This window comes from Ixodes scapularis, unplaced genomic scaffold (assembly GCF_016920785.2).
Source record: "Ixodes scapularis isolate PalLabHiFi unplaced genomic scaffold, ASM1692078v2 PGA_scaffold3__209_contigs__length_174095766, whole genome shotgun sequence".
Lineage (NCBI taxonomy): Eukaryota > Metazoa > Arthropoda > Arachnida > Ixodida > Ixodidae > Ixodes > Ixodes scapularis.
In genome coordinates this window covers 79,713,693-79,741,610 of record NW_024609868.1, presented here as the reverse complement: position 1 = coordinate 79,741,610, position 27,918 = coordinate 79,713,693, and the positions used below count along the sequence as shown (strand labels likewise).

Sequence of the window (27,918 nt, the reverse complement as noted above, 5' to 3'; positions counted from 1 at the left end):
TGTGGCATCATGTCACACGAAGGTCCCTGCCTTCGACAGCTGGGCCCGTATCACCGTACTGCCCCCTCCTTTTGACGGTAAAAATGTAGTACCGGACCTTTTCGATCGTACCTCGTACATTCTTCTACAACAAAAAATTATTATTGGCTGTGCTTATTAGCTACTTTTGTGCATTCCAGGTGGTTATGGGAGGAGGGAGAGACTCCTTTCTGAATAGGACGTCGAAGGGCGAACGTGGATATAGAGTGGACGGGCGAAACTTAACCGATGATTGGGTGACAAAGAAAAAATCAACAGGCAGATACGTCAAAACTAGGGAGGAGCTGCTGCGAATCGACACTAACGAAACAGATTATATCTTGGGTAAGTGAAAATCCAATGTAAATACATCACACTTTATGTTACTGCAAAAGGTGTTTTAGAAACTAATTTCAGGTTTACCATCACGTAAGATAATACAAAACTGAGGCAAAAACAAATCCAAAGCGAAAACAACAAAGAAAAAGTACAGACAACGTCTCAAACTTAACCTCATACCCTTATAGAAACACCATGTACAACCAAGTTAAAGAAAACATCACCCTATCAAGGAACCAAATGGACAGCCCCAAACCCTAAATAGTGACCAGCCTTATATAATCTTGTTCGTAGTTTTTAAAATAGTCAGGACAAAAGGATATAACATTACGTTAAGGGATGTCCTGTTGAATTAATTACCGTTTATGTTCTTCAAGTCGAATGTTCAAATGGGTTGAACGTGAATATTGTTTGTTGGCGACATTAAGACGGAGGATAAATAAAGCGCGTATCTAAGCAGACTAGTTAAAATTGAGGCGTCGTCTGTCGCTCTCTTTCGTTGGCTTACTATTTTGAATATTTTGATTTCCTTACACCAGTAAGGTTGTCTTACAAAATTTATAATTCCATCCATGTCGCCTTCTTTCTAACTGTTTTTTTAGTTATAATTACTGGTACCCAACATTTCTCTGGACAGGTACCAACACCTGGTACGTTATATATTATATTTCAAAATCCCCTTCGCTGTTTTTCTTATTTTTTAGCACTGCGTAAGTTGCTTAGCTTCATTCATTTCTTTTTGTCGTAAATTAAAAGCGCAAACTGCGGTACAGTATTTGTACTTATTGATTTAGAGTTCCTCGTTTCCTGTATCGTTTAGATTTCGCAGTGCACACGAAACATATAAGTTAAAGTGTTTATTAAATTTACACAATACACCAGACAATTTCACACTTCATTAGTTTATTCAATTTCGCAAGTTTTTTTATTGACCTTTATGCTGCGTTGATTATTCTCAATTTTTAGTTTTTACTAAATCTATCGTAATCACAAGGGGCTTTAAAGTGCTTTCTTTGAAAACCTTGGGATCCCCCACATGTTTATATTTTGTATTGTTGACATCATTGTATGCAAAAAAAATTGTCTGTGCTCAACATTACCACCCATCAGTAGAAACTTAAGCGATAACAGCACGGTGTTATATTATGACGTAGATAGTGCCATTTGTTTTTCGGCACCTTCTCAATGAGAAAAACCGCAACAAAAAAAAAGTGACATTAAATGAACTTTCACGAACGCATTTACATAAGGACCAGGTTTTAGAATTTAGATAGAATCATGCACACGTGACAAGCAGTTATTTACATAGAAAAAATATAGAGGGTACTTTTTTCCCCATAGAATATAGATCAAAAACAAAACAAAAAAAGCCGTGAAAGCTGCACAAATGCAATCTGCGCAACTAAATAATACGGCCAGCGGACATTATGTTCCAAAGCGAATGCAACTAATAGATGACTAATTAATGAAAATTCACCAGTTACTTTCTTAGACGTTTTAGTGTACATGTTTACATTGAAGGAATCAAGGCAATCAAGGTGAAGGCCAGCCCGGTTTGTAAAAATACTAGATCGGGAACGCAGTTCGAATTATTCATTGCCAAATTATTGTTTGTGGAAATCTGTCGATACCAAAATCAAATGCACGATGCCCACCGGAGGGGTACTGCCCTCGTTTCACGCCGCAGAGTCATGTGTTAATGACGAAATTTGCGTCACTTTAACGTAACAGCGCACCGAAGCATTAACGTTTTAAAAAATAATTTAGGCTGAGAGTTTTTTTTACCTGACTCGCGTTTGTGATTAATAACTTTTTCAGTGATATTGCGCAGCAAAGCAAAGCAACTTGTCCTTGCCGACAAGGTGACTTATCTCTTCATACCCCGTTTCAGCTTAAGTCGAGACGCAGCCGACGCCACGAGCTAATCAAGAAGCGTCAAAAGTGCAAGTCAATTGGACTTTTCCGTTTATGATGGGTTCTGCGATGATAGAACACGTACAGAAACATAGCAAACACCATGACGTTGCGCTTTCGACATTGTCTGATTGGTTCCATCAGCTCGTAGCATCGACTGCGTCTGAACTGCAGGTGAAGCGAAGTAGTTCACCAACCACGGAGCACCGACCACTGTCAGCTCGCGCTGTGACGCAAATTTCGTCATTAACTCGTGACCCTCCGGCGTCAACCGACGGTTGTCCTTCCGGCGGGCATCGCCCTTCTGGTTTCGGTATCGACAGATTTCCTGAGCAAAATCTGGCAACGAATAACTCAAATTGCGTGTTCGATCCAGGATTTGTAAGAACTGGGCTAGCCTTCAGCATTGATTGCCCTCATTTCTTTGATATAAACATGTGCCCTAAAATGTATAATTAGAAAGTGAAAAACGTCTACAATTCTCCGTAATGCCGAATTAGAGCGCAACTCTTGAGGAGGAGGAGGGGAGGCTATGCCCCTCCTCCTCCTCCCCTCCTCCTTTCCTCCTCCCCTCCTATTTAGCGGAAAATTTTCGCTAAATGTCCCGCTAAATTTAGCGGAAAATATTCCCCGCTAAATTCAGCGAAAAAATTTCCCTTCAAGATTTAGCGGGAAATGTTTTCTGCTAAATTGACCGGGGAATATTTTTCGCTAAATTTAGCGGGGAATCATTTGCCGCTAATTTTAGCGGGGAATATTTCCGCTAAATTTACCAAGGAAATTTTTCTGCTTAATTTAGAGGAGAAAATCTTTCCACTAAATTTAGCGAGGAAATTTTTCCGCTAAATTTAGCAGGGAAATATTTCAGCTAAATTTAGCGGGGAAATTTACCCATACTGCATCGTGCGGTTACGCCGACGCCGCTCAAGCTGGAAACAGGCGCCTAAGAGCTCCGCTCTAAAAGTAATTCGTGAATTTCGTTAATTAGTCGTCAATTGCACTCTCTCTTGAACGTAATGTCCGCCTGGCCGTATTACTCACTTGCGTAGACCGCATTCAGGTAGCTTTCACGACTGCTTTCACAAAATTAACATTTTGTGTATTTGCAATGTAATTTGCAATTTCCACAGCATAGGTATGTAACTTGGACACATTCTTGGGGTAAATTACAGCATCGCATCTCTAAAGGCCAATTTTTGTGATTTACTTAAAATGCAGCTCAATCTTTTGCCCCATACCTTTCACAAATTGCGAGGTTACCCTCTCACTCCTCATCACCGATCGGCGTGTTTCAGGCCTCTTCAGTCAAGACAGCATGGCGTATGTTGTAAATCGAACCCTCCCCAGCGCACAGCAACCTAGCCTGGAGGAAATGACCAGCAAAGCGTTGGACCTCCTCACAAGGTCACCGTCTGGTTTTGTTCTCCTTGTTGAAGGTGAGGTCTTCGTTACGCTCCGTGAATAAGGTCAGGGCCGGATTCATAGGTCAGACTTGTTTACTGCACAGAGATTTGACGTCACGCGTGAAGCATTTTCAATACAGTATATTTTGGTGGCCGAATAATTTCTATTTCATCTAAAACTAAACATTTCTTCCTAAAAAAATTAAAGACGTTCACAAATCCTGACGCGAAATTAGAGCGCAGCTCTTGAGGCGGAGGAGTGGAGAGTACGGAGGAGAGAATATGGCCCCGCCTCCTCCTCCGTACCCTTTCCTACTCCCCTCCTCCTTTCCTCATCCTCTGCCCATCTACTCTTCTTTTCCCCTCCTCCCCCTTTCTCCGCTCCTCCTCCTCCGCCTCCTCCTTCTCCCCCCTCGTTTTCACCTTCTTCGTACCTTCCCCTCCTCCTCCTCGGCTCGTGACGTCAATTTTGCCGCTAAATCTAGCGGAGAAACTGAATTTGTTTATAAGTGACGTGACACCAAGTCATGTGACGACATTTTTCCCGCTAAATTTAGCGGGGAAATTGAATTTGTGCTGAGGTCACGGGAAGTCAATTTTCCAGCTAAACGTAGCGGGGAAACTGAATTGCTGTTAAGGTCACGTGACGTCAATTTTCCCGCTAAATCCAGCGGAGAAACTGAATTTGTTCATAGGTGACGTGTCACCAAGTCATGTGACGTTATTTTCTCCGCTCAATTTAGCAGGGAATTGAATTGGAGTTGAGGTCACGTGACTTCAATTTTCCCGCTTATTTAGCGTGGTTACGCCGATGCCGCGAAACCCGGAAACGGGCGCCTAAGAGCTGTGCTCAAAAATGCTGGTGCATGTCAATTTTTTTATAAAACAATGTAATAAGTCGCCCTTGGGAGGCTTAGGGGTGGTGTGAACCCCCTCCCCCCCCCCCCCCCCCCTTTTCTCTTAAATCTGCCCCTTAACGAGGTCACATAAATAACTACTTTTTTACATTCTCAAGTGCGCGGAACCTTGCCGATTGGTTTGGTGCTGGTTGTTTTGACTCAGAGTGCTCCCGACAGCTTCTCTTCGAAACGTCATGTTCATTTAAAATTCTTTGTCTTTATGCCACCGCATTCCAGCAATATGTCTCTTCTTTTCTTTCTTTTTTATTATTTACAAGTCTCAAATCTTTTTCGGTACCTCTCGTGCAAGCTGTCGACGGAATGGCGTTCATAAAACTCCCATTAATTGTGACTTCAGTCTTGGGCATCGGCCTGTGGTGGAATTTGTTCCGGCTTGTCTTATTTCCAGATAAATGTCGTCCTATTGCTTACTCTGCTCAAATCCCTTCCGTACACATTTCAGCTCATCAACGAAATTCGCATTATTCAGCTGAACTGGCTGAAAACCTTTCGGCATACACTTAGTCAACTTCTCATTATCTTGCTAAATTTGCTGGAAACCCCTTTCCGCTTGCCAGCCAATGTCTTATTATGCTCCCAAATTCGCTGAAAACCATTCAAAATGTATCTCTCGGCTTGTCAGACAACTTCTCAATCTCTTGCTTGGTCTACTGGATACCCTATTGCTTTTCAGCTTGTCAACCAATGTCTCGTATTCTTGTTCTGTCATTTAAAGTTCGTTTTTGCGAAGGTCTTTATTCGCGACAGCTGCATCTTCTCCCCGACGTTCCTGTGTTTAGCGAAAAATTGGCATTGATGAACTTATATGTCCATTATATTCAGAGAGTACGAACTCCCCGTTAAACTTAGTGAATGGTAAGCGCGCCCCTTCAACGCTGCCAAACAGGCGGGTAAGCAACTTCTGCCGAGCCAAGTTCTCCGTTTTGATCTTGCGGACTTCGTCTTAAAAGCTCGCATCTTTCTTTTTAAATTCCGGGCTTCTCTTATGAAGACAATTTACTTACACCTCTCCCAGTGTCTTTTCCAGGTTCATATTGAGACGTAGGGTAGGTAACAACTAACAACTCATGTATGAGAATCTGGTTCCGAAACATGAACTCATCCCTCTGGATGTGAAGGTTGCGCTGGGGAGATTCGTTGTCTCTGCAGAAAGTCCCTTTACATCCCTGACCTCCTTACTGCGACCCAAGGTCGAATTTGCCTCAGTGGGCTCCTTCTTGTGGTCATCTAGCTGCAGACTGCACCTAAGTGGTGCCACTTTTTGATTTGGCCCTTGGGTTGTCCGTCCATGGGCTGCGTTGTAAGGCGTCCGAAAAAACGTTAATGTGACAGTGCGGCAGTACCTATGCAAACCCGTCAACGGTTCCCAACGAATCGAATTTCGTTAGCTGCTGCTTTTCATGTGGAGCACTGGCTTTTCTGATGTAGACCATTGTGGTATTTTGTGCAGACTTTTGCAAGAGCAGGTGCACCTGATTTTGACCACGTCTTCGTTTTCTTCTTTCTTTTTTTTATTTGTTGCCTTTCCTCTGTTGCAACCTTGACAGTGTTTTCTGCCGCAAATGCGTGTAAAGAAAATTGATTTATTAAAGCATAAAATGCTTTTATCGAAACCCCCCAATTCCAAACTTTTGCCTGTTCGTCGGTCCGTTCGTCCGTGCACTTCTCGCTCAACTAAGCGGCAAAACTGAATTGGTGTTTTGGTCACGTGACGTCAGTTGATGTCACGTGACCTCACGTTACGTTACCTATAAGCCAATTCACTTGCCCCTTAAATTTAGCTGGAAATTGGTGTCACGTGACCCGACGTCTCGAGAGCTACACATCAATACAATTTCCTCACTAAATCTAATAGGAAAATTGACGTCACGTTACCGCGATACACCGATATAGTTTCCCCGCTAACTTTAGCGGGGAAATTGATGCCACGTAACCTATGCACCCAGTTTCCCCGCTCAATGTAGCGAGAAAATAAATAGAGACGAAGGTTCTTCTTCTTTTCCTGAAATGGTGGTTTTATGTCTTCTAAATAATTTTAAACGATTGCACTTTCAAATATTACATTTCACTCGTTATAGAACTTTTCGGGATAAAGGTCGCTGCCAATATTAATTCATTTATTTCTTTCAAAAATACTACATTTTCTAGTCGGAGACATGGTAGGATTAATAAACGCGGATGAATTAAGTGAATTAACTATATCTTGGAAAATATGCATGCTTAATACCATTCATGCTCAGTGTGTTCGGCAACTTTTGACCGTCAAGCCAGGTTCGTAGTTTCTTCCTTGCGTGTATCTGTGCCCACGTCTTCCTTACACGCTTTGTGTTTATGTAGAAGCTGAGCTCATTCCTAAGATGATGCAACGATTATACCTTTTCTGCTCAGGAGGACGCATTGACCACGCTCACCACGACACCAGGGCCTATCTTGCCCTTGAAGAGACACTGGAGTTTGAAAGAACCGTGAATGAAACGGTCAGGCGCCTGGGCACCAAGGACACGCTCATCGTTGTAACTGCCGATCATTCGCACACTATGACTATCTCAGGATACGCCGAGAGAGGAAACAACATCTTAGGTGCTGTACTTTCTATATTTGACGTGGGCAGCTGTGGGCAATGTGGATCTCAAGTTCGTCTGCTTCGTTTGCAGGGGTTCTGGTGACGTCAGAATGCCCGGAGCTCTGATTTGCTCGGACTGAAAAATAGTGGGTAGACGTCAAAGCAAGCCGCCTTGAGGTCTACCCACTATTCTTCAATCAGAGCCAATCAGAGCTCCGGGCATTCTGACGTCACCAGAACCCCTGCAAATGAAGCAGACGAACTTGAGATTCGCATTATTGTAAACTCAGTGACAGCTTAAGTAACGCAGGGGCTGGCATATTATGTTCACGCGTCTTGTTCTGTGATTTGTTCTTTGGCGCTCTTATTGTGATGCCTACATCTGATTGGCTGCGGAGAGGTAATGAGACGCTCGGGAGTCGCCATTTCCAGTGACTGCATGGTGCCATGCTTTCGGGTTGGGTTTCTTTTGAAATTCAGGGTTCTTTTTTTTTTGTAGTTTTTTTATCAAATTCGGTGTTTTTCGGTGTCTATTTTTGGTGTCGGGCAAGAAAATCGACGTTTATCGAGGCTCGTGTTGACGAAAACGGGGCATGGCTGTGTAATAGTGCAACATCCAGGAAGCACGCGTGTAACCCGGATACGTGGAAAACGTTCCAACCCCTATAAGAAAAAAAAAAAAAAAAAAAAAAAACGAGATGAAAGGTGCGGTTTTTGAAAAATGAGGCAGGCTTGCGGACATCTCATTGTAGATTGCGTTCTGGGTTCACATACACACGCAATAAAAGCTGCAGATAAAGGCTTACTTTAGTGAAGCTTGGGTTTACCTAACAGTAACCCAACTTTTTATGCTGCAACGTTTTCCCGTATTGTACTGTGCATGCAGGAATTGCCGGGTATTCAGGAAAGGGACCAAATCTGGCTTACACCACTCTCTCGTACGCCAACGGACCAAAGGGTGCACAAGAGCTGAAAAATTTAACGGAAGAGGAAACAAGTAAGTGATGTAACTTTTGTAAAACTTGGCAAACTCATGTTAGATCTGTACGTAAGTTCGTTGTATCTAGGTGCTCGTGTCAGTGTTGACATATACGCTGCTCTGCCAGAGCAAGTGGCAGCGTGAGCTGCAAGGCCGTAGATGATACTGCCGTTAGACCACACCTCTTATAGGCGACGAGGACGTTCAGAGGCTCCCAATTATGCTTCCTAATTGTGACGTCGCGAGCTGAATTTCTTTATTGCCAGCGAAAATTTCGATTTTGTGGGGTCAAGAACACGGTGGAGGCTTGTTTTCACCGCGTCCTCAAACCAACACCGTCGAGGTTGACAATCTGACATTCCTGTTATTTCCATAAATAAAAAGTAGAATTCGTCATACTCCAGACGTTATGTGAGCGTTCGGACAATCGTGGAAGGTCAACCACAGCGACGCTTTTGATCGCGCACGTCGCCAAGGAGGAGTGCAAGTTCGTCTGCTTCTTGCACAGGAGTTGCGGTGACGTCAGAAAGAGGCCGACCTCTGATTGGCTCTGATTTGAAGGATAGTGAGTGGACCTCAAAGCTAGCCCTTGAGGTCTATCCACGATCCTTAAAATCGAAGCGAACCAAAGCTCGGCGTTCTGACGTCACCATGACCCCCGGCGCAAGAAGCAGACGAACTTGCGATCCGTATAGTCACTGGCGAAATGAGAGTAGTAGGGCTTCTCCTTTGGATTCTCGGCCTCCTGCACGTGCCCGCTGCCTTCCGTCGTGCTTTGGCTGCTCGTGCACGCTCGAGGCACACAAGAGCGGCCGGCGACCCATGCGGAGCACTCTGCAATGTTCATGGTCGTCCCCCAAAGTCCGCCGATCCAGATCCAAAACCTGTAATGGCTTATAGACTCCTGAATAACGCTCCGTTCCGGATCCTGCAGTGGAACTGTCGTGGGCTAGCAACAAGAAAGGCCCAACTCCTTACGCGCCTATCAGATCCACAATATACCTGTGACGTTCTTTCACTGCAGGAATCTCGCGCCAAGAACATTACATTGTCAGTTTTTGAAGGGCACCACAACCCTACGAGAGAATATCCGGGGCGTTCACGCCAAACCCCCTTTACTAGTGGTCAGGCCAGTATATATGACCGTCGTGGTGTTTCGCATATCAAGATAGACACGATGAACTGGTGTACCACCACGCAGGAGGTAGTCGCGGTCCGCGTCGCTCTCAACGGAATTACTATAGTCGGTTGCAAGCTAAGAAAAAACCGGAAATGCCTCTCAGAGGAAAATGTAATCCTACGCCGAGAAACGACAGCCAATCGTTTTCATGACGTCACGATTCCATGGACCAATCGCGATCCTTTTGATAAAAAAAAAAAAGCTCAACATGGTTGCTGGCCTTAGCAACGCGACGCTAGTTTCTCGTGACAATTATTTTGCTTTTTGCACCGTGTTTTACGTGCCCGAGGTTACGCCACGAAATCTTAATGGTATCGGCTTGCGTTTGCAGCAGTTTTTGCGCGACAACGTGAGAATCCAGCGACGCTATCGCCAACGAAAATTTCGAAGCGGGCACGAGGCTTAGCACTGGAAGCCGCTGGAAGACGGTATGTTAGACAGTATTTTGGACAGAAAATGAATTGGGAAGACGGTACATTGGACATGACTTTCTTTCTTTACTAAACAGCAATTTCGTTGACAAAAACGTATTCTAACTTATTTAAATGTCCTGAATGAATTAAATAAATATTGTAGTAGTTTAAGACACGTTTCCTGGAGGAAGAAAAAGCAACGTTGCTAGCGAACTACTTTCTCGAAGGCGGAGGCACTTCAGATGGGCGCAATGCGCTTGTGGGTGGAGCTAAAAGATTGTTCTCAGGTTGCATCCGACTATAAATGCCTCTTGATTGTCTCCACATACGTTCGGCCCCTCCACGCAGCTTACGACTTTTCGTGGATCAAAGCGCTCCGCGATAAGTACTCCTCTGATTATGTAATATTTGGAGGAGACTTAAACGCTCCCTTCAAATCGTGGAGTTCTGCGCCGCATACCCCGTGCGCACGGGACTTCTGCACTGTCCTCGAACTAATGTACCTAACGATCGTCAGTAATTTAGATTGCGCGACGCGTTATGGGTATGGCACATCGCCACGCCGATCGGACAGTGTGATAGATCCCACTCTCGCACCCGCGTCGACAGCCCGCCTTCTCGCGTGGACTGTGCTTCCCGACGTGTGGGGAAGCGACCATTTCTTCATAGGGCTCAAGCTATATGCAGGCAAACGTAAAATGATCAAGCGACCCACGGAGACAATAAAATGGGATCGATTTCGTGCCTTTATATAGGAAGACATCGAAGATATCAACCCTGCTAACATTTCGTCCTTTCTTACGACGGCTTCAAAGTCTACGACTGACTCCCGCCAGGTGGATATGAATACACCCACTCCGGACACACATCTGCTATCGCGTTGGGATCGTCGCACGGCTGCACTTACCAAGTTCCGGAAACACAAGCGGCGCTGCTACCTAAAACGTGTGAGCCTTCTCACCAATGAAGCTAGCACATACGCCCAGACCGTCAGCCTCACACGCTGGATTGCCCATTGCGAGTCCTTTGACAGGACTACGAAGCTCGGCGAGGTGTGGCGAACTTTTAACGCTATGTATGGCAGACGCAAGTCGTGTAGCCCTGTCCCTCTTCTGACCCTGCTTTCGACAGACCCCGAGGAAGATATGCTGAATCAGCTTGGCTCATCATTCTTTCCGCAACCTGACGATCTCCCATCCCCCGTTGTATATAGACCCGTGTATGCCGACATTGTGGGCACGGAAAACCCTGGGAACCAGCCATTCACTGAGTGAGAACTTGATGCGGCGATCGCCCAGTGCAAACCTAAGGGTGCCCCCGGGCCCGATGGAGTTACAACCCCGATGCTTCGTAATGCACCTCGTGCCGCTAGGTAAGGTATCCTTCACTAATTCAACTACATCTGGCACACGGGTCACCTCCCTGAGGGTTGGAAGATGTCATAGGTTACCCCCCTCCCCAAACCCGGCAAACCACCGACCGACCCGAAAAACCTGCGTCCCATCTCCCTTACATCCATATTGGAAAAGTTGATGAAACGAATGGTACTTGCACGCATTCAGTGGTAATCAGAAAACCTCAGGATCTTTCATCCCACATAAACAGGGTTCCGCAAGAATTTGAGTACCCACAATAGTCTGGCCATGATTTACCATGATATCGCTGCATGGCAGCCCAACAGCCAGCAGCTCCGGGCCGTGGTCATGGTGAACATCAAGAAGGCCTTTGACACGGTCCCACACGAAGCCGTTTTCTCCTCGATGTACGAGCAGGGCGTAGATGGGAAACAACTAGATTTTGTCCGGTCATTTCTGGCCGGCCGCCGACACCTCGTCAAGTCGGGCTATGGCCCTGACGCGCGTAGCAGTACTACCAAGGAGAACAACATTGGAGTCCCTCAAGGAGCAGTATTGTCACCCGCATTATTTAACATTGTCATGGCACCGCTACTCTGGGACCTCCATCGTATTCCGAACCTACGAGATACTGCCTCCGCCGACGACATTACCATCTGGACATGCCAAGGCTCGGTTTTGACGCAAAAGACAGCGCTGCAAGCGGGTCTGAATGACATCCACTCTCACCTTCGCCGCGTCGGCATGTTTCCGTCTCAAAAAAAAAAAACAAAAAAAAAAAAAACGAAGTACACGTTGTACGGCCGTGGGCATTCTACCCTGGACTTGGGCCTCACTTTTGACAGTAGTCACATAAGCAAAGAGCCCTTCTTAAAGACCCTTGGCGTGAATTTCGGGTACAGCTCTCAAGTAGCAGTTGAATGGGTTAAATCTATTTTGCGGCAATGGATACACGGCCTACACCTCGTCCGTCGCATCTTCCATCGTCTGAAAGGGGCGGGAGAACGTATCGCCAAGATTCTGGTCACGTCCGTCCTTGCTTCGAAGGTGGCCTATGCAGCGCGTTTCTACTACCTCAAACGAGTTCATTTCGACAAGACTGCAACGCTGTATAACGAGGCCCGCCGAACCATCCTCGGGCACCCTCTACACACGCGAACGTCAGAGCTTCGCAAGTGCCTGCACCTCGCCGACCTTCGAGAGACACTATAGAACAGCAACTCGACATCCTCATGGCCTGACTTGAGCATACGCTCCAGGGGACGGCAGTGGCGCGTTTCATTGGAGTAGCTGTAACAAACATAAACGACCTGCCGCCTACCAAGCCTCTATGGGATCTCATTAACCTCACGCAACGTGCCCGGCCTGTCCCGCGAAATATGAATGCCAAGCGCCACGCCAAGCGTCGGAACATTATGCCCGCCAACACCAAGCCGAGGTCACCGCATTATCTTAGGACCCTGCTCAGGTCATCGCGTATATCGATGCTGCCCTGCACACATCCGGTTAGTCTGCGACAGCTGCGCTGTTCCCGTCCCATGACCCGGAAGAGTGTGATCCTATCGTTGTTGCAAACACCAACATGACCCTTTCATCGCCCGAACAAGCCGAAGCCCGCGCTGTCTCCCTCGCCCTCCAGACGTATGAGGTCAGGAATCCAGAGCCCGGCACGCTTACGGTGTTCACGGACTCTCAGAACACGATTCGCGCGCTTAAGGCGCATCTACTCACATCGAGTCCGACAATCGCCGCTATTTACGACACTGCACTTCGCCTGTACCGCCATCAGTATACGCTGGGTCCCAGGACATGCGGTCATTTCCGGCAACGAGAAGGCCCGAAGGCTGCATTGGAAGAACTGTATAGAGACTTCCCCTCCTCACGGCGAACCTTACAGGTGCCTCCCACGTCGGCTAACGATGTTTCCCGAAGACGAGGCCTACGTGTACGACCCAGTCGATGCAGTTTGCCTCGTCCGTCAGGACTGGAAAAGCCGGCTCGACGACTCTTGGACCCCAGAACAGTTCCTAATATCCGAAAACACGTTCCGTCGGCACCAGATGGTCCTGCTTCGACGCATTAGGACAGGTGGAGCGGTCACGCCTCATCACGTCTATCGCTTCGAGCTGACCCGGCAACGTAAACTTGACCCTTACTATGTTTCGCGAGACTCTCGCTGCCAGCGATGCAAAGACCCAGATTCCCTCCCGAAACTTCATCATCTCATTTGGGCGTGCGCAGCTCTGGTTGCCCAGTGTCAAGCAGCATGGGCTATCCTTCTTCCAGAAGACCTTCCGACGACCTTGCAAGAATGGGCGCATCCTGCCGGCGACTCCGAGCGCCGGACGAGGGTCCTGACTTCTCTCCTCGACTTTGTGTGGCGGAGCGGACTTGGGCCCTCGTTATAATGATACATATCATCAGTTCACGCCTCCAAGGACGTAGACAATACGCTTGAGAGCGACCACGCCGCGTCGGTCCCTTGGGCCGGGGTCGCGCTGCTCATGCATCGTGCAGGGGGCGGCCTGCGGACGCGAGCCGCCGCGGTGTTCCTGGTTTGGGTGGTGCGTGCCGAGTTTCTTTTTGAACTCATCTTGGTTTTAAAATCGCACAAAAGACGAGGACAGAGGGAGAAACAGAAACGACGGACGAGCGCTCACTCGCAACTGATAGGTTTTATTGGAACCTCAGGAAACACAAAGAGCATCCCGCCCCCCCTTTTGAACTTGTTGCCCCGCGCCATTCGGGGCACGGATTTCGCGGTGGCTTGCGCTCAAATATGTCTGAGGACAGTCTTTTGTGTGCTGTCTGACGTGTGCGGCCCCCACTTTGGGGATTGGCGTTTGTCCTAAGTTTAAATAAACGTTGTCCTCACCTCACCTCGTGCCGTCACACGTGACGTCACGTGTGACGTCATTATGGGAAATGTCCCATAATGCAACGTGCGGTTACGCCAACGCCGACGCCGACGGTGACTGCTTATGCCGGAAACGGGCGCCTAAGAGCTGCGCTCTAAGAAAATAAACCAACAGGCAGCAGTGGTGTGTCGCGCTGCAAAGCAGCCGACTGTCCCAACGACACCTATAGGTAGTCATTTTCTAGAGGAGCCTTGTGCTTTCTGCTTTTTGTAAGCTCACTATTTTTTTCATGTTTAGCTTTAATTTGCTATACGACTACTTTGGATCCACCCTGATGTTATAAGATTTAAAACACCAACGTACCGGCAGTTTTCAGTAGAACAAGTCAAAGACACCTTCAGTGTTCTGTCGCACAATGGCTCAACAAACATGAAAAATATCTTTTCGTACGGTAGTTTTTGTTTTCCTGACTATTTTTACAGCAGCCTTATAAGAAAACTCCCATATTTCAAAGGTCTTTTCTGGCGGCCAGAGGCCCGAGCTCATAGCTTTATCTTTGGCAGTTGCTAGCTGAGTGAGAGTTTGCGCAGCCGAGGTGCCTTTTTGAGCAAAAAGCTCGCACTCGTAGCCTAGTGTTGGTATTTCCGTTATGGTTGATTTACGTATGAAAGGGCTGAGAAGCAAAAGCGCCTGTCCTGTCGTCTGCGTGTCTTCTTTGTACCCGTTTTGTTCGCGCTTTTAACCTTTTATTCATCAAATATTTAGACGGAGCAATTCTCTCCTCCCCCCCCCCCCCCCTCTCCTATAAAAAAATAGTGCAAAATGTATGAACACGTTATATGAGCAGAGCTTCTTTCGAGCTGAAATTAATCGACGATATAAAACTATTATTTATGGCGCATGTAGCGCTCGACGCATGGCAACGGGGGCTCGCAGCCGCCGGATGTTTGTGTGCCGCGTCCCAAAGAATCGCGGGCCGCGTGCTTGAGACCCCTCGGCTATGCTTCGACTGGAGCAGAGCACGAACTCTGCCACAACCACCAATGCTTCGTTTAAGTACAGACGCAGCCGACGCTACGAGCTCATAGAAATCAGACAGCGTCAAAAGCTCTCCATAATGCTGTTCGTCGTGTTTCTGTACGTCTTCTATATCATCGCTTAACCCATCATACACTGAAAGGGCTCGTGACTTGTGCTTTGGACTCTGCTTGATTGCTCCCCATTAGCTCGTAGCGTCGGCTGCGTGAAACACGGTGCAGTCTGGACTTCAATTGAAACGAAGTAGACACTTGGCATTTGCACTGTTCCATTTCCACAGCACTTAACGTAACGCTGACTGTCCGGACACCGCTTGCTATTGGCAGTGCCAGCAAAGTCACGTGAATATGATGACAAGAGAGCAAACCTTAACAGCCGGCGTCGCCACCCGTTATCGGACCACCAGTGTGACCTGCTTACCATTAAGGCTTGTTCACGCTGTTGCGATCGCTTACGACCGTGTGATATAAAACCTCTTGAAATTTCTTACGACGAGAGAACACACTGGCGCCGTGTATCGGATGACAGTGGAACGCTTGCAGCTTTCGCATATTCCCTATTTGTTCGCGCATCATTTTTTATTTCTTGGCTTGGAAAACGTTTGACTATGTTATAAACGACCATTTCTCATAAAGAGAACGTACATTTGGCGTCGTAAATACAGCGAAACCTATGCGCTCAAGTGAAATACAGTTGCAGGATCACCTCATAGATGGCGCCAGCGTGCCAGTGCATTCTCTCGTCGTAAGAGATCACAAGAGCTCGGTCGTAAGCAAGTGTGTGAACGGGCCCTTAGAGTAAGCAAGCTATACTATACTTGACGACACATTTCTGTGGCTAGGAGGCCGCTATCAGGCTATGGATGTACGTGAGCTCGCGCGTCTTCAGCACTGATCAAACACACTTCACTTCTTTTTTTTCTGAAATGCCCCAGAAAGTTGTTCACGAGTATGATGGTGTGACCTGCCGGCCTGCTTACCATTATAGTAAGCCGGCCTTGTCAGTATCTAGGTGATGCTGACTCAGGTTCCCCGTTACAAAAATAACAGTGAACGAACTCCACAGTTCCTTCCATCCACGATGCGGTCTCGGTCGCAAGAGGGATGGTGCCTGGAACGTGTCTCCGACTTGTCTGTTTACTGCTTCAAAAAAGAAAGTGGTCTCTCAATTCCCGACTGATGACATCACAAAAATGTCATGCTGTCGCCGGCCGCGATCCCGGCGGCGTCACAATAGAAGTGGTGGATGTGAGGACGCCTGTTCTGCTGCAGATCGCTCTTCAGCTTGACGGTACACGAAGGCTTCGGACCACAACCACAGCGACACTCGCGTTCGCTCGTGCTTTTCATTAGCCTTTCTACGACCAACCGCAAGGATCGCGACATCTGACAGCATGGCACTCCGGCTTTCGTGACTTCAGTTGCTGCCACTTCGGGACCACTTTCGATGCATGGTCGGAATGCGGAGCGAAAGTTCGTCTGCTTCTTTTTGGATTGTGGTGACGTCAGAAGGCCGAGCTGTGATTGGTCCTGAATGAAGGATAGTGGGTAGACCTCAAGGCAGCTTGCTTTGAGGTCTACCCCCTATCCTTCAAATCAGAGCCAATCAGAGCTCGGCGTCTTTCTGACGTCACCGCAACTCCTGCGCGAGAAGCAGACGACTTGCTCTCCGCATAGGACGTCAAACACACAAGTCGGAGACGCGTTTCAGGCAGCGTAGTTAAGGTAAGCAGGCCATGGCAGTGTGTAGGTGATGTTAATTCTGGTTCCCCGAAACAAAAATGACAGTCAACAGACTCCACTGTTCCATCCATCCACGATGCAGTATTCTTTTCTGGCACCGAGTATGCACACTCTAGTGGCTCTGTTATACTCCGACGTTGAGTGCAGCGAACGCAGCGTAGCGCAGAACGCGCGGCTTTCATTGGCCGGCGAGCAGGAACTTGATATCCACGACCGATGAGCATCTGTGTGTGCTGCGCTACGGCGCGTTTGCTACGCTCGACGTCGGAGTACAGCAGAGCCTTAAGAAAACTGAAGTATGTAGAATAAGTGACACAACGTAAACTGCTTACAAGTTTTTTGGGGGGTCTAAACTGTGTGTCAGCCACGCCATTCGCCGAGCTTCCTCCCTACATTTGCGGCGATTTGCTCTCCCAAACGCTTCGCGGGAAAGAAAACGCTTCAGATTCCCTCGAGTATATTCTTGTTGGGGTGAGGTACCGCTCGTGCTTTTCGCTGGCTAAACCGGTTAAAGTAAACACAGTCATTGGTGTTCCCAGTGTATTACGCTGAAATATAAACTCAATAGTAAAAACAAATAGCGCAAAGAACAAGAATAAGACGAGGATACGAACAGGGCAAGCGCTTCGTCTTCGTATCTTCGTCTTGTTCTTATCTCTTGCGCTAATTTTTTTCACGATGTTTATCCAACTAGCCCAACAGTTAATTTTGATATAAACTCAGGTGCGTCTAAGAGTGTGACGGAGAGCCTTTCTTTCGCAGCGTCCGTCGACTTCGTTCAGCCAGCTACCTTTTTTAGACGTAGCGAGACCCACGGGGGCGAAGACGTTGCAGTGTACGCGGAGGGCCCTTGGGCGCACCTATTCTCTGGAGTGCACGACCAGACCTTCATCCCTTACGTGCTCTCCTTTGCCAGCTGCATTGGAGAGTTTTCTGGAAACAATTGCAATGTAACGAAGAAGTAAGCTAGCGCTTTGTAATGGGTTCTTTAGGTGCAATAAAGTGTAAATGCAATGACTGGCCATAATCCTTCCTGTTGGGGTTACCATACGTGTAGAGCAGCAACGCGGAATATGCTGCAGACGGACGCAGTAGGTGTGTGGTCCTGGAGCACCAATATTGGATCGTATCGTTGCAGTAGGGTGTAGCAGATGCTGGAGAGCCACTTCTTGTGTATGTGCATCAACAGACGAGAAGGTGCAGTAAATCTTACAGGAAACAATAGAAGGATGGGTTACTGTATTTTACAATTGAAAACGAGCGTATTGTTTGAACCTGCAAAACTTTAATTCGTCCAATCGTCGCTTATGGCTTTTTAATATGGTTTATTTACAAACAATCTGACAAATAAATTCAAATTAGTTTAGAAGAAATCGGTACGTTTTATTTGTCGTCGGTATGACCGAAACTTTTCTCCTTCCTCTAACCTCCCCGATTTAGGCCTAAGTCCTCTTTCTGAGCTCCGTGATATTGAGACATTTTATTTTATTATAAACTGATCGCGTTTCGCCTCTTTAGATACGTACATCAATTTTATCGACCCAACTTCAACGAGGAGCCACCACAATTTAAATAGTTTACCGGCCTTTCATCAACGTTCCGACACATTTAGATACAGTTTCTTTCCTCACACCATTGAACGTTCTAATTTGTTAGCAGGAAACGTCTGGACACTACAACCGGAAGAATGTCTGTGTACCGTTGACAGTGGGTTATTGTGATGTCCTTGACTGTGTGTAAATAATCTCTTATCCTGCCATATCCCCATTAGGGGCTGCACTTTGTAAAAATAAATAAGCAAATAAATAATATTTTAGGAATGGAAGAGAAAATAGTAGCGGGTACAACTCAGTTTAGTACTGCCAGAAGTAATCGTATTAAGCGCGAGACACATGGACGACAGAATCGTCCGATCCGACGTCCGATCCGACAGTCCGAACGCCGCTCCGAATTGCCGCACGCGACAGTTTGAGACACACGCTTCCGACCTTGCATGCGACACGACGATCCGTTCGGCTCCGCCCAGGAGATCCCAGCACCCCAGCGGAGGTCCGCGTTCGCAGATCTCTGGTCCCAGATTGACGGTTTAGCTCACACGAGCAAACTTAGAAGCTCGTTCTCGTTAGCGCGTGCATTCTTTGCCGGGGCCATCTTCCTCGAATGGGTCGGCGGGATCCACGCGTCCGGCTTCCCGTCGCCCGTCCCGTATTCTGATTCGTCCCGACAGACCCAGTACGTCATCATGACGTTCGCGCTAGCTGTGCTGTCATTGGCTGGACGCATCCGACAATCCGTCCGCCGTGCGAAACTATCTGGCGCGTTGGACGCACGTCGGATCGCCGATCCGACGCCTGACGCGACCAAATTTTTCGGATCAGGCAGTCGTATTGCCGGATCGGACGTCGGATCGGACGGATTTTTCGCGCATGTGTCTCGCGCTTTACTCTTGCGATTACTTTCTGATTAATAAAATTTAATTATTACAAATTATTCCCAAAACTATTCGATTGCAAGTAATTTGATTACTTTTATTGAGTATCGTACAAGCCTGATGCAAACCAGTGTTGTACTCAAGGGCATTCCAATGAACGGCGTTCCTAAAACGAGTTCCTTTTCAGGAGGAACGGAGGGACGCCGCCGTTCCATTTTGTGTCGGTGAAACTGGAGAGGGAATTCGTTACGTTTTCAAAAAAACTGCAAAATCTTTTTTTTTTTTAAATTTTACATCCTTACTGAACTACTACTCAAGATTTTCAGCAATATGGGTATTTCTTGGCCTCCTGATGCGCAGTAGGTATGCGCAGTAGACGATTTCAGCTCACTGTCTTTGCAGCCCATTTCGCCGCGCGTATCCGGAGCGGCAGTACGCACTCCTTCACATTCGCACGCTCTTCGAAGGACCTGACGACTTTGACGACGTCCTCGCCGTCGTCCTAAAAGTAATGCTAGAGGTCGTCCTAGACGTCGTCTTCGACGTCGTCCCCTGGGACGTCGTCCTCGACGTCGTCTAGACGTCGTACTCGAGGTTGTTGCCCTGTAATCTGCTGCACTGTATTTTTTTTTTTTATTTTACCCGACTTTAGTGGGCATTTTGTGCTTTTTATAAGCGACCACTTCAGCCTCCGTCTTCAAGGATGGAAAAGTGTCCCAGAAATAGTAAAAAAAAAAATAATAAATAAAATGGAAACAATGTGATTGTGGCGACTGGACGCGTAGTTCGATCTGGATATTTTACCTTGCTCGCTTTGTTTTATTTGCAGATTATCAGTGGCGTACCAACTTGTTTTTGAGTGGGGGGGGGGGCCAAATTGCCTCCTCCCCCCCCCCCTCCCCCCCCCCCCCGGGCCGGGGGCGGTGCCCTTGGTATCCCTTGGGCGCCGCCAGCCAGTGTTTGCCCTGCCTAGTGGCGGCTGTTTCAGGGGGGGGGGGGGGGGGGGGGGGGGGCAAAACACATGCCCTTCCCGCCCACCTTGTCCCCCCCCCATCTCGGTTGGTACGCCCATGCAGATTATCCAGCACAATATTTCATTTAAATGCGCACAGGTAGGGTTAAAGTAACGACCCTTTCCAATCCTATAAATGTAACGACAGCGCGTTCCTTTCGAACCACAGGGGAAGTTGTTCCAAGATTGAGAGGGAACGAGGAAACGAGCTTCCGTTCCTGTTTTGGAGGAACGTGTAGAACACTGGTGGTACAAAGTGTGAAATCGCTGCGAGTGATGGTCACTTTTTTCGTCACTTTAACCTTTGTAAAACTATAGATCTGCACTCTACTAAAAAAAACAATTAAACAAGATTTATTGGGGGTTCCTTAAGCCCGAGTCCCACTGCTTATACATCATACAAGAGACAGACTGAATGCAGATTCAAACGAGAGTCACCGTGATATCCGTGCTTTGAATACCTCATGGTAATGTGTTCAAGGAGGAAACTTGACTCGCGGCACTCGAACCACGAATATTGCGGTAACTCGTGTTTGCAGAATGTCTTTTGGATGCTGTATTAGCGGCGAGATGTTCTGGTGGCGCCCTCCTATGGTTCCCCCTTGTGACGTCATTACCTTGCGAACAACAAGTTCGATGGTGTTTGTAAATAACATGGTGGAAGCCTGAAATCATCGCGCTCTCAAAGCAACACTGCCAACACCGTCGAAACTAAAGTTCTTTCATTCCTCTTATTTCTGTCGATGGTATACCCTTTCCGACGTCATAAGGGCCGCCCACACTAGCGAGAAAACGCGCCCGGCGCGCCGATAAATCGGTTAAGCGGGAAGATAAAGGGCGTGTCTCTGCACGCGCTCGTGGCGCTGACTGTGCTTCGGCGACATTTTGTTACTTGCCGCGATCGGCGTGCCACGCGCGTTTTCTCGCTAGTGTGGGCGGCCCTTTAGTCAGCTTTTGAGCCAATCGTGGAAGGCCGACCACAGCGACGCTTTTGGTCGCGCACGTCGCCAATACGAGCAGCGTGACTCCGGTATTGGGCAATGCTTTAGCATGACCCTTTGGAAAAACCATACACGTCCCGTTTTGGGCAACTGCTGACCCCTTCACTTTTCTGCCTTGGCTTTCTATTTTGGTGTCCTCTTTTGGTTCCTATATTTCTTGCTGCCTCTTTTTGGCTTTGTTACAGGGTCAGTGTTAGCGTTTCCCAAAGGGGGACGTGTGTGGCGTTTGTTAAGGGTCATACTAACGCCTTACCTAAAGATACATCAATGTATCTTTCCTTGATTTTTTTGCCACCTACTTGGACCAGCGATAGTACTTAGTTTTTACACTCCATTTCGTAGCACGAACCAAGGCATACGCGCTACGCACACCTGCAAGTTCGAACTCGAACCAGCATCCGCACGCGCATTGGCTTCCACCCCGTGACGTCACCTCTTTCTCGCCTTTGTCCTTTACTACTCTCCTCTCTAAGCGGCGCGCTTCCCTTTCCACTGTTTTGTCCACGGACGGACGCCGTCAGCTTTTGCCTGTCATGTGCGTATTAATGTTAACGCACAAACAAAAACGCAGACATGTTGCAAGCTCATTGAAAGCGGTGATCACTGATCAGGGGTTGTGCACCAAGCACGATCATCCGCTGAGTGCTTGGATGAGCTGTGCGCAAGTGTGACAGGCCACGCGTGACACCAGATACCAATAAAGCTTTTTGACAAACGCGTTATTTACAAGTACAGCCGACCATTGTCATGGAAAAATGCAAGACACGCGCAACGAGCGGGTGCTCTGCCGCCATTCGCTCTTCCAAGGGCCGCTCGGGACACGGGCCTTGCCCGCTGGCATATTTGACGCTCATTGCAAGACAAACGCAAACACATCGAAGGACTTTAGATAGCACTGCTTCTCCTGGCAGATAGCGCCTGCAGGGACGCGTAGGGCATGCCGCTGCGCCGCTATTCGCCGAGATCCGATCACGTGAGGATCCGAATCAAATGCCGTGCAGGAAAGTAGACGTTGCACACGCCCCGACAGTAAGTTCTCCTGCTTTTGAGCGCGCCGCGCGCCTCGAACGCGCGGCGCCGCTATTCGCCGAATTCAGTCACGTGAGGAGCAAGATCAACATGCCGTGCAGGAAAGACGGCGCTACGGGGATGAACGCGCAACTCTGGTTCTTTACGCGTGAACAGAGCTGCGCGTGAATACGCGTGAAGCCACGCGCTCGGCTGCTCCATATCGTTTCGCTGGCTACCGCACGTATTCGCCTATGCTTTCTTGAATGATCATCGATCTAATGAAAATAAATCATCATCTCTGCCAGGGCGACGCTGTGAGGTTGGTGAAAATGTGACGTCGTTTGCAGTGCTAAGGGTGGAACTAATTCCGATTAATAAATAACAGTTCATACTTATATCATGATGCACAGGATCTGGCTCATGCATATTTCTAGGTGTATAAGAAGTACTCATCACTTCGTGCGGAGTTGATATCATCAAGAATTAAGAAAATAAAACTTGTAAGCTTATATTCCTTTTGCACTCGTGTTGCTTTCCTTAGTACTTCAGTTGCGAGTCATCCTCAGTCATAGGCACGGAGCAAATTATATTATACCCTTTTCAGAAGTCCATGAACCAACGCTATACGTGCCCATTTTTCGGGCACGTACAGCGTGTGATTGGATCCGAGTCCCCGTTGAACGCTGACGCAGCAATCGTTTTCAGTACGAGCTTAGCCGAGTTCACACCGAACGCTGACGCAATCCTCGTGTCCGATGAACGTTCTTAGTTCTTGCCCGAACAATGGAGGCCTCGGATAATTGGCGCCGCAGCTACCAGATGGCGCTGCCATTTTTTGAAAAGGGTCTATACCGAAGTTTAAGAAGCGCCGGGTGGTGGTGCGTCCTGTTAATCTCATTATTGCCACGCAGCCAATGAGATTGCGGCGTTAACTGAGAAGAATGCCGAAGAGCCAGTCACGAAGCCGGTACATAAGAAAGCACGCCCTGCGCTGTCGAAGTACAGCAATGGAAACCCTGGCACACTAAGCAAACAATATACACAATGTGAAGCTACTACAACGCTTTGTATACTATCAGAGCCGTCTGGTCGCATCTTGCTGCAAACTGCGATGCACACTGAGACCGAGACAACTTTCCTCTGGAGATCGTTGCGCCACATCTGCACTTGTTTGTCGTCCGCTACTGAGACGGTGATTCTCACCTGTGGCAGAAACGTCCGAATGGGCTGAACGCCTGGATCGCCACAGCTTTTCCGAGCTCCCGCGCCAACTGGAAAGGGTTCGCCAATACAGCTGCGGCGAACTAGAGCCTATACTCTGTTTGCGCTGAAGGTGAGACTGTGGTGGAAGCTACAAATGCGTTAAGCCGGTCATACGTCGGTCCTTCGCCACGTGATGAGGCTCTCGTCCACATCGTCACGCGGAGAGCTAGCTGAATCAGGTAAAAGGGACGCCGCTGGTTGGTCTTGCAAGAGCAAAGCTCCCACCGCAGTCTTAGCTTAGGGGTGGAAGAAGTATACGCTCCGTGTGGGAACTATAGGCGGCGCTTTGAAAAACGCGCGCAGCTCCGCTAGCGGAGGAGCTGGCGTTCGACAGTGAGGCGCGTTCAGCAGCCTGCGGCGCCTTTTCGCATGCCAAGCTGTAGCGGCAGAAGCGCGCACGGACGAAACTTTTGCTTTTTGAGCCGATACCATGAAGGTGACGTTGCACGAGTGCTGGGGCAGAAGAGCATTTAGCTGTTCTCCAGCTCTTATATATTGACTTTGAGTCGTTATTAGAGGTAATTTCTCTAGTTGCGGCCGAAAAAGGAGTTGGAGCAATTTTCGGAACAGCAAGACGGCCGCCTCCATAATTGCTCTCAGTGGGAAATATATTTCGCTCGTCGCTGCAAAAGTAGGACTGCTGGAACGATGATATTTGGAGGCAAGTGAGATGTTCGCTAAATTAGTGCACGAAGTGTGCCAAGTTTCATTAAGACAGCAGGTGCGCAAGTTATGTTTCTAACGAATAAAGAAATGAAGCTGCACGGGATATCCAATATTGAACCCAAAATGTTCTGTTATAGCGGGCTGTGCAAAGTGCAGATTTGGGCACACGGGTGCTTGGACTTCACAGTAACATGACACAGCACTTATTATACCAAAAAGAGGTGGCATAGGGAAACCAGGTGGAAATTTGGTTTGGGCGGCGTAACTCAATGGGAACCGGTTTTGACCATGAAAGGGTTCTCAAGAGAATACCACTCGTCGTGGGAGGTGGAGACTTTACAGGTAGGAAGGGACTAGTGGACTGTACTTCCAATTGAAACAACTTTAAGAAAGGTGGTTCCAAAGCCGAGAAAACAAAGTTGTCGGCCAACACACGGTTTGGCCGTCAAGGGCTTTTGCGGTCAGCTGTTGTGTAATAACATGCTGTGCGAGGTGCTGATTTTCGGCGCACAGGTACTTTTACATGACCGTAACTTGACACAACACTTATTATACCGAAAAGAATTGGCATAGCGAAACCAGGTGGAAATTTTGTTTGGGCGGCGTGACTAAATGGGAACTGGTTTTGACCGTCAAAGGCTGTCAAAAACAATACCACTCATCTTGGGAGGTGCACACTTTACAGGTAGGAAGGGACCAGTGGACGGTACTTCCAGTTCGAACCACTTTGCGATAGGTGGCTCTAAAGCCGAGAAAACAAATTGCTGTCTACAAACCTCGGGGTGTGAGTGTTTCCACATCCAAAAGGAGGCTGATCAAGAAAGAAAGCACATCACATAAACTTCCATACTCAAACGTCGATTCTCAGTGATTACGAGTTTCATTGCAGTTTTCCTTAGATTCATATTTGTCACTTTTTTTTTACCGTTCGAATCTTTCTTCATGAAGTACAGATTGCGTGCCATACTTGTCCGGAAATATCATAGACACATACGATGGGGACGAAACTTCTTTGGAGGGCATTCCTCCAACGAAATTGGCACCTGCGAAGTGTGGAATGGCATTTCAGTTCGTCCCATCGGCGCTAACACATGATCGGGAGACCAAATTTCTCGCGTCGTAGGGCACGGGTCCATCGTTGTCGCTGTCCCACAAAGCATCGGCGAGGTGAAAAACTGTGAAACTTTGTCCCCATGAGATGCGACGCCTAACTATTGAAGCACTTAATGACGCAGCACAGGCAGCACTTCATGGTGTGAACCCAGCGCAACCGCACCGTTCCGACATCAATGCGTACCAACGTACGCGGCTTAGTTTCGGTTTCGTTTTCTCTGGGGTTCTCACTGCCTACCTTCGGTACCGGCCGCGCGGCGGCACGACAGTCGCGTCGCACGGAGTGTATAGACCTTTCCAGCGGCACTCTCGAACGAAACGACCGGGCAAGAAATGCTGAGTCACTGAGCTGTGGACGCATGCGCAGCGTCCGATATACCGCACATCAGATCAACAGCGCATGCTTGGAAGGCGTTCCACAGCCCAGCAGAGAAAGATGGCAGCGCGCAGGAGGCGATTTCTGCAAAGGTCTATAGTGGTTCTCGTCTCTCGTAGCTCGAGAACGCCTTTCGTACGGTTCATCCCCGGATCGCCTCTCATCCCTATAGGCGTGAATTATGCGATCCAGTCGCTATCGAGCTTTTTAGAGCGCAGCTCTTAGGCGCCCGTTTCCGGCTTGAGCGGCGTCGGCGTCGCCGTCGGTGTACCGCGCGGTGCATTATGGGACGCGTGACGTCACTGATGACGTCATCAGTGACATCATCGGCATTGTCACTGATGGTGTCATCGGCATCCGCATCGTCATCGTCCCTGGTGACGTCATCAGTGACGTCATTGATGACGTCATCGGCATCGGCATCGTCACTGATGACGTCATCAATGACGTGACTGATGACGCCTTCGGCATCCGCATCGTCATCGTCATCGTCCCTGATTACGTCATCAGTGACGTCACTGATGACTTCACCGGCATCCGCATCGTCATCTTCACAGATGACGTCATCGGCATCGGCACCGTTACTGATGACGTCATCGTCACGTGACCTCATAGGGATCACGTGACCCCCGTGAGGTGACGTGACCTCGGTGACGTCACGTGACCCCTGTGAGGTCATGTGACCCTCGTGAGACGACGGCGACGCCGCTCGGAGGGAGGAGGAGGGAGGAAGGATATACCTTGCCCTCAGTACCCTTACCCTCCTCCTCCTCAAGAGCTGCACTCTAATCCGGCGTTACAGGGAGTTGTAAACGGGTTTCATTTTTTCAAAGCGGCTAAAAAAACTTATTCATACACTGCTGTCAAAATGTTTTATGCTGTTGCCCTTTGCCAATACTTTTTAATGCTCAGATGCCTGATCCACTTCTATCGGCACCCTCGAATATTTGGATATGCCTTTCAAACCCTCTTCCTATTCGCGGCGAGAAGTCTGGGTATCGCCGCCTGGTGGACTCTTTTCACAAACTAGAGTGAGAATACTTCAATTTCCTCTGATGATGCAAGCACATGCAACGCCATGGTTCTATGCACTACGAAAATTAAAGCATAACCGCGCGGATAGCATGTGCACTACCCAAAGTAAGCAAAAACAGCAGCGCCCCTCGTGAGCTTTTCTCACCGCGAATACCGTTTTATTTTGCGCACCAGCTCAGTCAATACTCTAACCGTATGAGGGCCCAAAATACGTTGATCGCTATGCACACGCTACAAAAGACCGACGTTTCTAAATTTGGTGAATAAGCAAAACAGAAAAACGCTTTTTGTTTCGGAGTGCTTAATCCCTTTCTGCTCTTGTCTGAGAGGTCGTTGTCTTTACGGCACTAATATCACGGAGAGAATGTGAAGATACGATGGCCAAGTTTAACTGCCCAAAGTTACGTCCATTTATCTACTTTTTTTACGCGCTTCTTCTTTAGGGTGCTGACATTCGGTTATCGTGTTTTCTAATTTCGTGTCCTCTTCTCGCAAATAGTGTTTCTGCATGGGCAGTTCTTGTCGCGATTTGATTTTCCAGATTCTAAATCTTACTTGCTTTTTTTTTTTTTTTTCACCGGCGAACTTTTGTGGCGGAACCTCGGTCAGCTGAGTGGTAGAAATATTAGCTAGATGTTATTTCGACAATTCCCAGAACACCACTATCAAAATAAACTTACTCGCCAACTTTCTTACAGTGTCAGATTTGAATTTCTTTATGTGCGATTATCGAAATTAAATGCCGATGACAACGAAACGCGATGATTTACAATACCAGAGGTGCTATGTTATAATGTGAAACAAGTATGCTAGTTGGCGCTAGGATAAAAAGTTGGACGATTATAGTTTTGTGCGAGCAGTGAAAAGAAATCAGTTGCAGTACTTAAATAGTTTCTTGTAATGAAAAAAAAATATATAGCATACTAATATTCTAGATAGCCATTATACAAGCTTTCAGTTCATGAACCGCTCAAAGGTGGTAACGTTTCAGCTCTTATACAATACACTCTTTAGGCCCATTCGACTTTACAAATCTTAGATGACACACTTACGACAAGATCAAAACTTGTGTTTGTTTTGCTGTGGTTTAGTCAGGCATCCACGTAGAGTGCGATGGAACAGCTTTTACCTCCCTCTTTCTCCCTTGCTTTCTAGCTTGCTTTTATTTCTTCATTTAAAATTTAAAAGTAGAGTTTAGACAATGCAATGAGGCAGTTTACGGAATTGTACGTCTGTGTTTTGGCACAAAGAGCTTGTTATGAAGTCTAAGCACAAGCACTGGTGCAAG

At 47.8% G+C, this 27,918-nt stretch overlaps 1 protein-coding gene across 1 annotated transcript in view; it reads left to right on the top strand.

Moving 5' to 3' along the window:
• LOC8051518 (alkaline phosphatase, tissue-nonspecific isozyme-like) overlaps window positions 1–17,687 on the top strand; it is a 37,470-nt gene extending 19,783 nt beyond the window's left edge. The window contains exons 4-8 of the mRNA XM_029986227.2: window positions 180–363; window positions 3,567–3,707; window positions 6,983–7,174; window positions 8,044–8,154; window positions 17,485–17,687. Coding sequence (XP_029842087.2) covers window positions 180–363; window positions 3,567–3,707; window positions 6,983–7,174; window positions 8,044–8,154; window positions 17,485–17,687 — 831 coding nt within the window. The remainder of the gene's footprint in view (window positions 1–179; window positions 364–3,566; window positions 3,708–6,982; window positions 7,175–8,043; window positions 8,155–17,484) is intronic.
• Window positions 17,688–27,918: the final 10,231 nt, after the last annotated feature.